Source organism: Medicago sativa, chromosome 5 (assembly GCF_051527215.1).
Source record: "Medicago sativa cultivar Bolivia chromosome 5, Bolivia_mono, whole genome shotgun sequence".
NCBI lineage: Eukaryota > Viridiplantae > Streptophyta > Magnoliopsida > Fabales > Fabaceae > Medicago > Medicago sativa.
The window spans coordinates 62,854,503-62,867,681 of record NC_140753.1 but is presented as its reverse complement, the minus strand read 5'-3'; the positions used below and the strand labels follow the sequence as shown (position 1 = coordinate 62,867,681).

The 13,179-nt window shown below is 32.6% G+C and overlaps 2 protein-coding genes across 2 annotated transcripts; both read right to left on the bottom strand.

Annotated features, from left to right (window-relative positions):
• Positions 1 to 4,281: 4,281 nt before the first annotated feature.
• LOC146923875 (putative aquaporin NIP-type) lies at positions 4,282 to 6,692 on the bottom strand. Its single transcript, XM_085708964.1, has 5 exons — positions 6,500 to 6,692; positions 5,491 to 5,712; positions 5,143 to 5,340; positions 4,798 to 4,859; positions 4,282 to 4,676 (listed from the first exon to the last, which is right to left on the bottom strand). The coding sequence occupies exons 1-5, from the start codon at positions 6,614 to 6,616 to the stop codon at positions 4,475 to 4,477; spliced, it is 801 nt and encodes a 266-aa protein (XP_085565090.1). The 5' UTR covers positions 6,617 to 6,692; the 3' UTR covers positions 4,282 to 4,474.
• Positions 6,693 to 7,731: 1,039 nt separating this feature from the next.
• On the bottom strand, positions 7,732 to 11,678 carry LOC146923874 (U-box domain-containing protein 45-like). The gene is made up of 2 exons (XM_085708963.1): positions 11,213 to 11,678; positions 7,732 to 9,032 (listed from the first exon to the last, which is right to left on the bottom strand). Exons 1-2 carry the CDS (start codon positions 11,482 to 11,484, stop codon positions 8,174 to 8,176), a joined length of 1,131 nt encoding a protein of 376 aa, XP_085565089.1. The 5' UTR covers positions 11,485 to 11,678; the 3' UTR covers positions 7,732 to 8,173.
• Positions 11,679 to 13,179: the final 1,501 nt, after the last annotated feature.

Sequence of the window (13,179 nt, the reverse complement as noted above, 5' to 3'; positions counted from 1 at the left end):
TTTAATGTGGAACTTCCGCTCTTTTTAATTTACACAACACAACACTAGTTATATTCAACGTGTGTGCACTTGATGATGTTTATTCTTGCAACTTTCAATTTCAACTCTATACTCTTTTTAAGACTCAATTCGAGAATGAGTGTTGTTAACATTACTTCTAGGGAAATGTTAACTTGTGCCCTTAAGGCACAAGTTAATGAATCAAATATAGAAATACTTTATTGGAATGTGTGTATTACATTTAATCTTTAACTTTTTAATGAATTGAATGCACAAAATTTTATAAAATATTTCTTCTTTTGAATTTCTTAACATGTGCCCTAAGAGCACAAGTTAACACTACCCTTACTTCTATTATTTTTATTTCCATCGGTTTGAATGTAAACTCTTCTAATGATTTTTTTTTTTTTTGTTGTTGAAAGGAATGCTATTTCTTTTTAATCTTTTTTTTAATATATCTTATTTTATTTGTTTTTAGGCTTAATAGCAGTTTTCGCCCCCTAACTTTCACGAAGTTGCGATTTTGACCCACTAAAAAAAACTACAAAATTGCACCTTAAGTTTTGCATTTGTAGCAGTTTTGGCCCCCAAGGCCAAAAAAAATAAAAAAAAAATAACACGTGACACCTCACTTAGGGTGCCATGTCAGCGTAGACCGAGTCAAAATTGGCCTTGGGGGCCAAAACTGCCACAAGTGCAAAACTTAGGGGGCAGTTTTGTAGTTTTTTTTCTTAGAGGACCAAAATCACAACTTTGAGAAAGTTAAGGGGCTAAAACTGTTATTAAGCCTTATTTTTAATGGGAAGACTACAAATTATAGAAGCTTCTAAGCAAAGAACGCAAAATTCCCAACATCATCCATTAAATTTAAGAAGCAGTGGAAGTTTATTGCGTGCAACTGTGCATGTCTTTTATTTGTGACCAATTAATTAAATGTTTATCATTGTTGGTTACATGCATCTTTAGGGCAATTGTTTAGGCTCTACATATTTATAAGGAATAGATTTTCTTTTTTGAGGGGAAGAAAATGATTCTTATAGACATGAGACTTTTTAATATCAAATAGTCTCGTTTGGTTTTTTTGCATATTTTTAAATTTCGTATAATTGTAGAAGATACAAAGAAAGCAAAAGAAAAAGATAAACACATACAATGTTATATAGATACTTTAATACTTAAATAACAATTCTATTTATTTTCCCTCCAAAAAAAAAAAAAACAATTCTATTTATCTACGGTCCTTAAATAATCACGCTCAATTAATTGCAAAGGTACAGGCATGAGGTGATTATTTGTAAGAAAGTGAGCCAACAATACCATTTTGTACATCCTTGATATTGTAAAGCAATTTAGTTCATAAATTTGTGAAAGAAAAATTAGACAAAAACACAAAGACACCAAAACCCAAAGAAAATGTTTACAATTAAACACCCGAAAATAAGGTCTATTTCAGACCACAACCAATACCCCAGACTGCATAAAGGATGTTAGGAAAAATACCACAATTTTGTCACACAAAAAAAGGAAAAACCATAAGCGAGAGATTCTTATGTTATAAGTGCAAGCTACATTAGATAAAGGTATCGAATAACTCACTAACAGGGAAGAATAATGCCAACTATATACACTTTATGCAAAGTGAACCACTGTAGTAGGCATTTTGTAATTAATTAATGATGAAGAGTTAGGACTCGTTAGAAAATACTACTAGTTTTTTTTTATTCTTTTTCCCGACAATTAGAAATACTACTACTTAGAATCTATGTTAAGTAATATCTGTAAATTAACTATAATTATTAATTAAACTTCAAAGCTGGATTTTTGTTAAATTCGAGAAGGATTCAAATTGGAATCCCCCATATACACATTCCATTGTCATGCCTACACTGATATGAAATAAATAGTACTAAGTTAAGACATGGTACTCAGTTAACCAAGATCATAATCTAACCTTCATCATCAAATCGTTAACTTGGAAAAAAAATGTACATGCCATGAGAGGAAACAATACTAATACCATGTAGCCATACAAACACATTTCAATTTGTTTCAGACAGACAACTTAATTGGTGAGTTGAGAAACATTGAAGGATTATTAACCATGGTAAGAGTTCAAATTATAAAAATTAACATAACTCACTAGTTTTAATGTACCTTATTATATATATATAACACACATTAGATTCTCCAATGCTCAAAGCAACTATAAGTCGGTCTAATAATCTTCAAAAATAAGTGAGACTTAAAACAAATTTTGATATATTTGGGTCTATTTTGTCTGCAGTCGAGACTTTTTTGTTTATAAAATTTAATAAAAAATATATTTTTTGTTGATAGGCCTAGAACGAAAGTTGAGGCCTTACGAAAGGTGAGGCCTTATCCTTGAACCAACCCCGACAACTATATATGTGTGAACACCTTATCTCATGCCAGCTATAAAATTAAGTTGAATAGTATCATAAGACTATAAATGAAAGGGTGGGGGCAAAGAGAGTCACTCATGATCATCACCATGCCTGATGCAAAAGGCAAGAATATACTTAAGATCATAAGCGTTGGGAATAAAGATCTAATGTTTTTTTTTTTTTTTTGTTAATAAAAGTTTAGGGTATGGGACTCAAATCAATAACTTTTCGAACATTAGACTCCACTCAATCAACAAATTTAAAGATCATCATATATTGTTGTTCATGGAATTTAAAAACATAATTGGTTACACAAAATTCAACAGTTATTAATTTCTCATATAAATATAAATAAGTTAATATATTCCTATTTTTTCAATTGAATGACAAGTTATATATAAACCTTAAATAAAGGTAAATGATTTTGGAACATAGTTTTCCACATCAACACTATATAAAATATGATAAATGATTACATTGTCACGTGTCATAATTGGATTGATCAATATCACGTGACATTATGTCACTGAAGTGCAATCCGTTGAAGACTATAGATGATATTGTACATTGTTGTGGCGTGAGATGTAAAAAATTGTGATCTAATAGCACAACTCTTAAAATAAATAAATAAATTTTTTAAGGGCATTAATAGGTCATGGATAACAAAAAAACTATATTTTCACATGGCAAATCCAAATATCAAGTATTTGATGATTCAACTTATAACTGGTTTACACTCTTATCTTGGAGTATCATGTTTCTACTAAACACACAAAACTTATACAATATTAATACTCTCATTTGCTCATCCACCAGATAGACTAATTAAATAAAGTTTCCACACGAATTTTTTGGTTACTTAATGAGTAATATTTGCTTTGAGCCGTTGGCATAGCATTCGTGCAATATAAGTAAGCCAAGAATAGCATAACCAAATTCTACACACACCCTACTTCACATTCAAGCTCTTATATCTATTATACCTTGCCTCAAAATCAATCAAATTCAAAGTCACTACTCATACAATGGTGTCTCCAAAACATAGTTCTCAAATATTTACAATAGTGCTTCTTCTTTTCTTCATCACAATTAACGCATACTCATCTAGCAAATTAGACCAATTATCATTGGCCTCTAAGACATTAGACGTTGAAATCAAATGTGGATCATGTCCTTGTGGAAACCCTTGTGGTGAGCAACTTTCACCGCCGCAACCACCTTCTACACCACCACCAGAATCGCTACCGCTCCCCTACTATTCCTCCCCAATAAATAGTAACCCACCACCGTCGCCACCACAACAACCATCATCTCCACCTCCACCTCCACCACGATCACGACCACCACCAACACCACCTCCACCGAGGTTCATATATGTATCGGGTGAGCCTACGGACGTATACTATTACTACTCTGCTGCTCAAAATAGAGCTGTAGGGTTTATGGTTTTGGCTTGTTTGGGAGCAATGTCAATCACTATTATATTTGGGTGACTTCATGAAGCTGATCTTAATCATCAAGAAACAACAGTTTGATTTATTTTTGTTCCTTATTCTTCTTGTTCATCCCCATTTTATTTAGCATATTTTGGCACGTTGTCTTATATTTCATTTTAAACCCCCTTTTATTTTTCTCTTATATATAAATTTCCTTTGTTGAATTGATTAATCTAGCATGCCATGAACTAATTCAGTTGTTGTCAAAATATAATTAAAGTCAGTTAAGCAACATGGTTCTATATTCTTGTGATTCATAAATTACTTGTCTTCATTTGACAAAAGTTGAAGTTAAGCCTAATTTGAGTGTCTGAGAATTGATTTTAGCACCTAACCATTGGCACAAGTGCAAAAAGTTAGGCAGGGCAAGACAAGTTAAATGAACTAATCCAAACAATTCTATTACACTAATTTTCCATAATTTAAAAGTAAACATGTCTATTGACTACTACTACTAACAGCATAAAATGCAGCCATAATTTATTACATTACGCTAAAAAATCAAACACTAGCTATTAAACCAAAGCAGTACCTACTTAAAAATAAAGAAAATAATACATAACCCTTAATTAATCAACCTACAACAATGTTCCTGAATTGTTCATCTGCTAACTCTGAAGGTGACTTTATGGATCTAAGAAAGTTATATGCAATTGCTCCAGCTATAGCTCCAACAATTGGACCGACCGCATATACCCATAGTCCTTTGTAAACATGTACTATAAGTGCAGGACCAATACTTCTTGCTGGGTTCATAGATCCCCCTGATACAGGCCTGCAACAAATTTAAATTCAGTTTTATTTATAATCACAAACCATATGTCACTCTCATGGAGAGTTTTAATTTGTCATGCAAAAAATTAATATTTGAAATTCATTAATCAGTAATTAATTACCCAGCAATGAAGACATTCAACATTATAGTCATTCCAATGGCAACACCGGCGAAATCATTCACCTGCCATCAAATTAAGCAAATGCCTATCAGAATCGTGTTAACAAAAAGTTACTTAACACGTTACATTTACAAGCCCGCGCACGCGTTCACGCACACACAGTAAATCAATTTTATACATGCATCAAATTATGCTGCAAACCAGAGCATTCTCTTGTACTTAAATCTTAAAATTAATAATATGAAGTGGCGAAATAAAATGTAATCATCGTTGGATGTTAGTATAAAATTGTTTTACACCGACAAGTGTATTTCCCTTAATGTGTAGATATTTACTAGTGCATACCGCTCTTTCGTCAGTTGAAACCGCTGAAATGACAAACATCAAGAGAAAACTGATGATGATTTCAGCAACTAAAGACTGGCCATTTGATCCAACAGGTACGGTTCCAAAATAAGTTTTGGATGTGATATCAAACATTAGAGTTAATGTTCCACTTGCAAGCGTTGATCCTACCAACTGAGCAAAAATGTATAGTGAAGCCTACATGTACAAGAAACATATGGTAGTGAGAGTGATTCATGTAGAACACAAATGAATGAAATATACATTAAAGCATTAATCACTTATGAAACTGAAAAAATGTACAAATTAATTCATAAAGTTATTGATCACAAAAATGAAAATAAGTACCTCTTTAAGTGGGGTCCTACGAAAGATGGTCCAAGTGATGGTAACAGCAGGGTTGAAGTGTCCTCCAGAGATATGACCAACAGAGTAATACATGACCATTACAATAAGCCCCCAAGTGATACATACCCCTGGAAATGTCACAGAGCCATAGATCTTATCCACCGCTACAGAACCACATCCAGCAAACACCACAAAATATGTTCCAATGATTTCTGCAATCACCTAGTGACAATCAAGAGAAAATGAATTAATCAATAGTATACACGTGTCTTGTTTTATTTTACTCATAAATTGTGTCCAAATTCTTGTGTGTTGTTACTCTAAGGGTTTAATCTTGTGGAAAATGACATGGTTTGTACTATGTATCCAACATGTTGTAGGCACGAACTTTCATTTGTTCCATTTGGATATGTTTGAATGAGAGATTTAGTGTGTATGTTACAACGATCCATTGTGATTTTTTAAAAGTTACACTTTGTAGCTTCTGCAAAATTATGATGAATCACCATAATTCTAACATACACACCATGATACCAAATATAGATTTAACGAGAGAGAATTTGGTAAAAAAACATAAGAGGGGATCCTTTTTCTTTTCTAAATCAAGAGTCATAAAAGATTCTAAAAATGGAGTAGTTATCTCCAAAAACCATTTAAAACCCTTCATCAAAAGAACATCGTTATTAGGACACAAAAAATCCAACATCATATACCCAAAACCCTAAAATAAACACCATTTTTTGGTGTTGGTCGGATTCCGAAAAAGAAAAAAAACTAATAATAAATTATTATTTTTATGAAATGACATTGAAATGCAGTTTTGCCGTCAAATTTCGAAGTCTGAGAAAGTTTCCATCCATAAAACATACATTTAAAGCGAAGTAAATGTAATTCTCTTCGTAAATGATCGGTGCCTTCAATCAGAGCACCGTCTCCACATATTTTTCATTGTAAAATTAATTGATGTTAATTTATGAGACAAGTGACCAATTAAGTCACACTAACTTACCGTCTGTATCAAGGTTATCGTATTGTTTGATGAACAACAAAGTTGCATGACGTGAGGGTTTCCTTCTTCAACACTTGAAATTTCATCGTCATGAATGTCTTCACGTTTGTTAGCCATTGATGATAATTTCTCAAGTGAGAGTAGCAGTTCCGAGAAGTTGGCGAATTATAATATTGGGAAGTTATGAAATGTAGCGTGGTAGATTTTGGCTTAGGACCAGTTTTTAAATAACTACCAAGTTTTTTATTTTTTTGGATATGCATAAAATAACGGATATATTGATTAAGTCAAGATTACTAGAAAAATCTCATCCACATCATAACAAATATATCACCACGTCATAAGTCGAAAAATCTCCTTAAACCAAAAAAAAAAAAATTAATAGGAAAAATCTCAGTTTTTTATGGGATGAAAAAAAAATTAATTTATATACGTGTAATATTTTTTTACACATTTTACACATGCATCTACAATCCAGTGATGTGTTGTTAATGAATGACAATTTCAAGTGTAATGTAAGTACGTATACTGCAATTAGCTTCTGGAATGTTGTTACATTTGTTTCAAACAAAGCAAACGGTTACACTTACTTATTGCTAGAATTTCATATAGCTTTGGGCCAGGAAAATGCTGTTGTGGATCAATGGGTGAAGGAAATTGCTTCTCATTTTTATTTTCGCTCCCACACACCGCTAAAATACCAAAATACCCCCACAACTACCACTGGGGTTGTTTTGGTATTTTTGCGGTGTGTGAAGAACGAAAATGAAAGTGGGAAGAGTTGCTTTCATGGGTGATACTACAAATACAGGCCACCTGGTTCGATTACGTAGGCCCAATATGCCATAAATAAGCTTTTAATGAGAATTTGGTGATAGTTTCTAAATTTCTAAATGTACCCCTAAGGTTTCTTTTGAAGGTCAAGATGATTAGTTAGCAAGATTCGATGAAGGCACAAATGAAACTTGCAATGAGAAAGGAGTGATTTCAAATGTGAAAATGACGAAGGGATCGAAAACGACTGATGCAAAATTGGAAAAATGCAAAGATACTACCTACATATGATCTAGACTAGAGTCCTTACACAAATGAAGGGTGCATTCTTTTTTTTAGGGAATGAAGGATACGTTAGTCTTCATGGTAATTGTGTTGAGAACACACCTTCAACAAAGAAATTGTCTGCTACTTGCAAAGCAAGTTTTGGTGATGCATACAGTCATATCACAAGCTATAACTTATATAAGAGTACCATTTTATTAAAATATATCTTAGATGTCAGCTCATATGTTTATGCAATTGTGGAAATGAGGGGCCAAAATAACATATAGACCCTTTACTACTCACTTGCATATCAATATGTACATCAGTTTCTTACAACTTCCATTTATTAACAGTTACCAGTCACTTGATACCTATACATGGCCTGGACTAGCATTTTTAACTATGTATTATCTTCTATAATATTAACTCGCGGTCCGCAAATGCAATATAGATGATTTTGAGGTCTTCGCAACTGAATCACAACTGCAATTTTGATCGCATTGGCAGCATTTTCATGCAATATAAAGGTTCAAAACGTAACAACGACCACGATTCAATACCTTTTTATCTTCCTTTTTTATTCTTTTATTTTCCCACCTTCACACTAGAGAAAGATTTAGATACTAATTCCATCTATAATTTAGAAGAAACTTCAGAAGCACAACTAGTAATAGACACATCACTTGTGGTAGAAACAAGAGCCCTTTGTTGTAAATGTCTCAAACTTTGTTCCATACTAACCTGAACCATTTCATCTAACATCTTCTTTGCTTTACCAAATTGTTCATCACAATCAATCTGAGATATAATATCATACACTATGTTCTCAAGAGTCTCACCTTCAATTTCACATCTTGTTTCAACATCAGAATCTCTTAGTAGCTGCAAAAGAGTACATGCTTTTGCTCTAGACTTTGTTGTTCCTTGAACAGTTAGTTCAAGAAGTCCTGGAATTACTCCTTCTCTTAAAATTGGTTCCTTATATTTACACCTATCACTTTGACACATTCTCAACAATGTTCCAACAGCATGTTCTTTACTTTGTGGTTTTCCATTTTCAAGAACTTCAACTACTGCAAGAACACCGCCTTCTTCAGATGTTAACGAAACTATTCCTTCTTCATAATCAACCAACGACTCTATCAAACCGCAGCATTTTTCAGCTGTTTTTGAGGATTTTTTACATGTTTTGAGAATGTTAATAATAAAAGGAATTGGATTTGATTCTAGTATAGTGATGAGGTTATCGTGGTGTGTTGATAAATTGGATAGAGCCATTACTGCATCAAATTTAGCTTGTTGGCTTCCATTTCTAAGAATGTTAACAAGAAGAGGAATTGTTTCATAAGAAGTGATGATAGGTTTGTTGGTTGTTGATGCTGATAGAGTGAGCAATGATGCAGTTGCATACTCTTGTAGATTTTGATTTTGTGACTTGAGAAAATTAACTATTGGTTCTAATGCACCAGCTTCCACAATGTTGATTTTGTTCCTATAAAAAAAGGTTCAAATTATTGAACTTTTAATAAACTATGTAATGTATAAAATATGTACCGACCGACCGATCTACACACATTTCTGATTTACACACATTAAATGTGTAATGCAGGAATTCTTCTTAACCGTCTAATCTCAAATCAATGATGTAGATTATTTAAAGACGATTTGATGAAGTTGTAATATGTGCCGACCGATCTAAATTAGTAGCCGAGATTAACTAATGCATTGTGAATTCAGATCCAATGATAAGAGAATATATCATTTATTTTTTTGTTTTTCAGATTGAATATGCATAATTTTCCATGATTGATTATAACTCATTTATCAAGCCAACAACCTATCCATTACTAGATTACTTCAAAAAAAACCTATCCATTACTAGATAACTATTAACCCTCTGAAACTTTTTCTCCTAGGGACCAAAAGAAAAAGAGAAAGGAAATTTGAGTATAGAAAATTTGAGTATGGTTACTTTTCTTTTATCGAAAGCAATTGGTATAAAAGGAAGCATGAACCAAACAAAGCCTAGTTATAAGTTAGGCTTATTTGACTGAATGGAAAACATAGAAGTCAAGCTTTCAAATTGAGAATCATTGGTACAACAATAATGTATTAACTTGAAAGTGGGGTTTCTTGATTTACAAACTGAAAGTGACTTCACCAAGTAACAATTAGCAAACCAAAACAATTTACTCTTCCTTTTTGCTTTCATTCCATATTTATTTTAAACCTACTATATCACAATTCACAAGCATAGTCTTAATGAGTAGAGTACAAAAAATTTGAAAAAAAAGTCATTTGGTAGTTGAACACCTTACACACTGATTGAATGTTAGGGACCTCAAGTCATGAACCATCTTCTAAAATTAAGCCTATAAAATGGATGGTTTATTTTAATTAAAAAAATAATAATTTGTTTTATTAATAGAAAATAAATTTATTTTTAACATTTCCTTTGTAACATCTTAGAAAAATACAAAACAATATATCACTTGTCCTTTTTAAAAGAAAAATTTGTCTATTGATTAGTAATATAGTATATTCATTTCATGCATTCATATCTGTAATTTGTCAGTTTCCCTTATCTAGGTTGGATTCCATAATTGTGCAGGGTCCAGGTTCTAGTCAACAGGATTTTGGTACTAAATATAAGAGCTATAATACTGTATAGTTGCAGCAAAGTCATGGAATTAAAATAATCTCATTGGCTAAGAAAAATATAATAAGTCAAGCTCTTATTTTGAACCTAATAAAAACAACCATCCAATTGATGAGCTTCAACTGTCTAAGCTTCCAATTATTAATTGATAAACTGTATGCATTCATCCAAGCTAGTATATGAAGAAAATCATTCACAACAAATATTTTTCTAAACTCACAAAATTTTTAAAAAATAAAATAAAACCATATTGTATGTTATTATGTTTCATAACATTCATTTTTTTTTGAAGGAATGTTTCATAACATTCATGAATTGCTAAACCGAAGAAGACACTAATATAAGGAATATATAAGGAAATCATAAAATTTGCATGAACAATTAATTAAAAACTAGTATAACAAATAACATTTGCCTATATAAATAGATATGCTTATACTAAATGATCACAATTAAGAAAGGCCAACTTTATTAAAATACAATTACCCTTCAACAAATCAATAGCAATATATTAATATTGTTTAAGGCTTTGATACATCTCATATACCATCAACAACAAAAATTGTTCCAGCATCCCAATTGAGGAGAAAATCGATAATCTTATATTTATTTTTTATCTTTAACTCTCCGGTTTTTTATAAGGGTCGTAGTAATACGAAATTCAACTAGGAGCTAAGTTAATGATGACAAAGTATTGTTTTAGAAACAATTATTGTGTTAGCCCAATAATAAGAGCTTAGTCTCGTAACTTAAACATAAAGAGATTAAATCCCTTGAAATGATCGGAGAATGATTATTAATGTTATTACTTTAATTAAAAAAATAAAATAAAACATGAATCATCTTCCCTATGTTATGGACATAAGATTCTCAAAACAAATAAAGACATACACAAAATTCTTAACCGTTGGTGTAACTCGTCTCATCGTGGTGTAATTTGATTCCTCCTTTAAAATTGAATAGCAAAAAAGAAAATGATGAAAAAAATACTAAATAGAGTTCAAGTAGCATACTTTTCATCTTGAACAGCGAGGTTAAGCAAAGCGAGAAGAGCAGGTTCATGGGACTCCGGCGAGTCGACTCGGAGCATGGAAACAAGTGGAGTGATAGCTTGTCGGAGCTGACGGCGGCAACGGTGGGAGGTTTTGGTGAGACGGCGGATGTCCTTGGCAGCTTGAATTTTCATGTCCTGGTTGTCTAGATGGAGTAGCTCCAAGGCTCTCCGTACGGACACCGATGTATTTTGATCCTCCAACGTTGGAGGAGAATTCTCTGATGTTTCCATTGATGGAATTGTAGAGAGAGAGAGAGAGATTGTTTGGGAGAGGCTTTAAGCAACAGTTATAATTATAAGAGAAAGGAGACACATATAGAGGAGCGGTTGTTGGTTGAGAAAGGTTCTTATTTTCTATATGGTATTTTTACATTAAAATACAGCTTCATTATCTATAGACTATAGTCTATACCATAATATAAAGTGGTCATTTATAAATCAAAAATATTATTGAAATTGTTTGAGTTTCACTATTAATAAAGTTCATGAGACTTTTGGATGTGTATATTTGTGGTTAGAATATCTCTGTCTTAGGCTTTAGTTTTTGAAAGTGAGATCTAAGTATAGTATAGTTAGATTGAAGATAAGATACCCTAGAGCGCTTGGATGAGATGACATGAGTCTCTTTTAACTTAATTAAAGTTCTATGTTCGAATCTAGCCTTGAGCATGCAAGAGTCTTAAAACTCAAGGGATTAGTCTCAGTTGAAGACGAGAACTTAGTTTCATCTTATGAACTAATTTTTGAATCTGAGATCATAGCTCATTTTACAAAAATAATATTAATTGTGATTTTAAAAATTAAAACAAACTTTGAGGTGATTTAAAATTCATCATTCGAGATTAGTAGACAAGATTCCATTTGATTACTGCTTAAATTTTTTAAAGAAAATGAATTTTAGAAATTTAAAGTTCGTGGTCAAGTTAGACCAAAGATATCAACATGAGTCCATGAAGGTGAGAAAAACACAAGAAGGGGGGTTGAATTGTGTTTTGAAAAATTCTTCGTTTCTCCTAAAAACTGAACACACTGATCAGAAGCTAGGTGAGACAGCTTCTGAAGTGATAATCAGAATCTAAATGCAGCGGAATAAAACAGAGAGAGAGAAGAAGAACGACACAAAGCAATTATACTGGTTCCTTCCACAATCCGGAAGTAGTCCAGTCCCCCTTGCACTTCCAAGGAGATTTCACTATGAGTAATATCTGATTACAAATGCTCAAGCACACAAGCAAGAGACTTCCTTTGCTCAAGCACACAAGCTAGAGACTTCCTTTGCTCAAGAACACAATCAAGAGACTTCCTGCTCAAGCACAACTGCAAGAGACTTCCTAACTAAACAAAATTACACAGAAAATTGTTTAGGGTTGAACACTTGATATACAATCAGAGGTGCTCACAATACAAATCAGATACAGACTCAATGAACTTAAGAATTTCTAAGAATTGACTTTGAGACACAGAAATTCTAAGTGAATGCAGAACAATTTCAGCAGAGGTTTGGTACTTGTGAAAATCTTGTGAGTCTTTAGTTTAGCGTTCTTGCATTACCAATTCTCTAGGTCTTCACTCCTTTATATAGAGGTGTGAAAGAGACGTTATGAAATTGCCAGCACACCAAAGAGTCGTTAGTGAAGCTTGATCTTTCACCAATGATCTTTTGCCTGATTTGGTTGTTGTCCTATGAAGAACCAATTTGAAATCCATTCCTTATCCAAAGGAACATATATGCAGGCGAGACCGTATTCTGGAGCTGTTTTCTTGTCTTGAAGCGTGGACACAAAACAGAGTAGTGGAGAACGTGGTTGTACAATTCGTACAAAGTACAATGTCAACGCTTTCGTCCAAAATGCAAGCACAAGCCTTCAAACACCTTTGAAATGACCGTTGCAAAATTCCACTAATCCTTTGTTTGTGTTTTCGAAT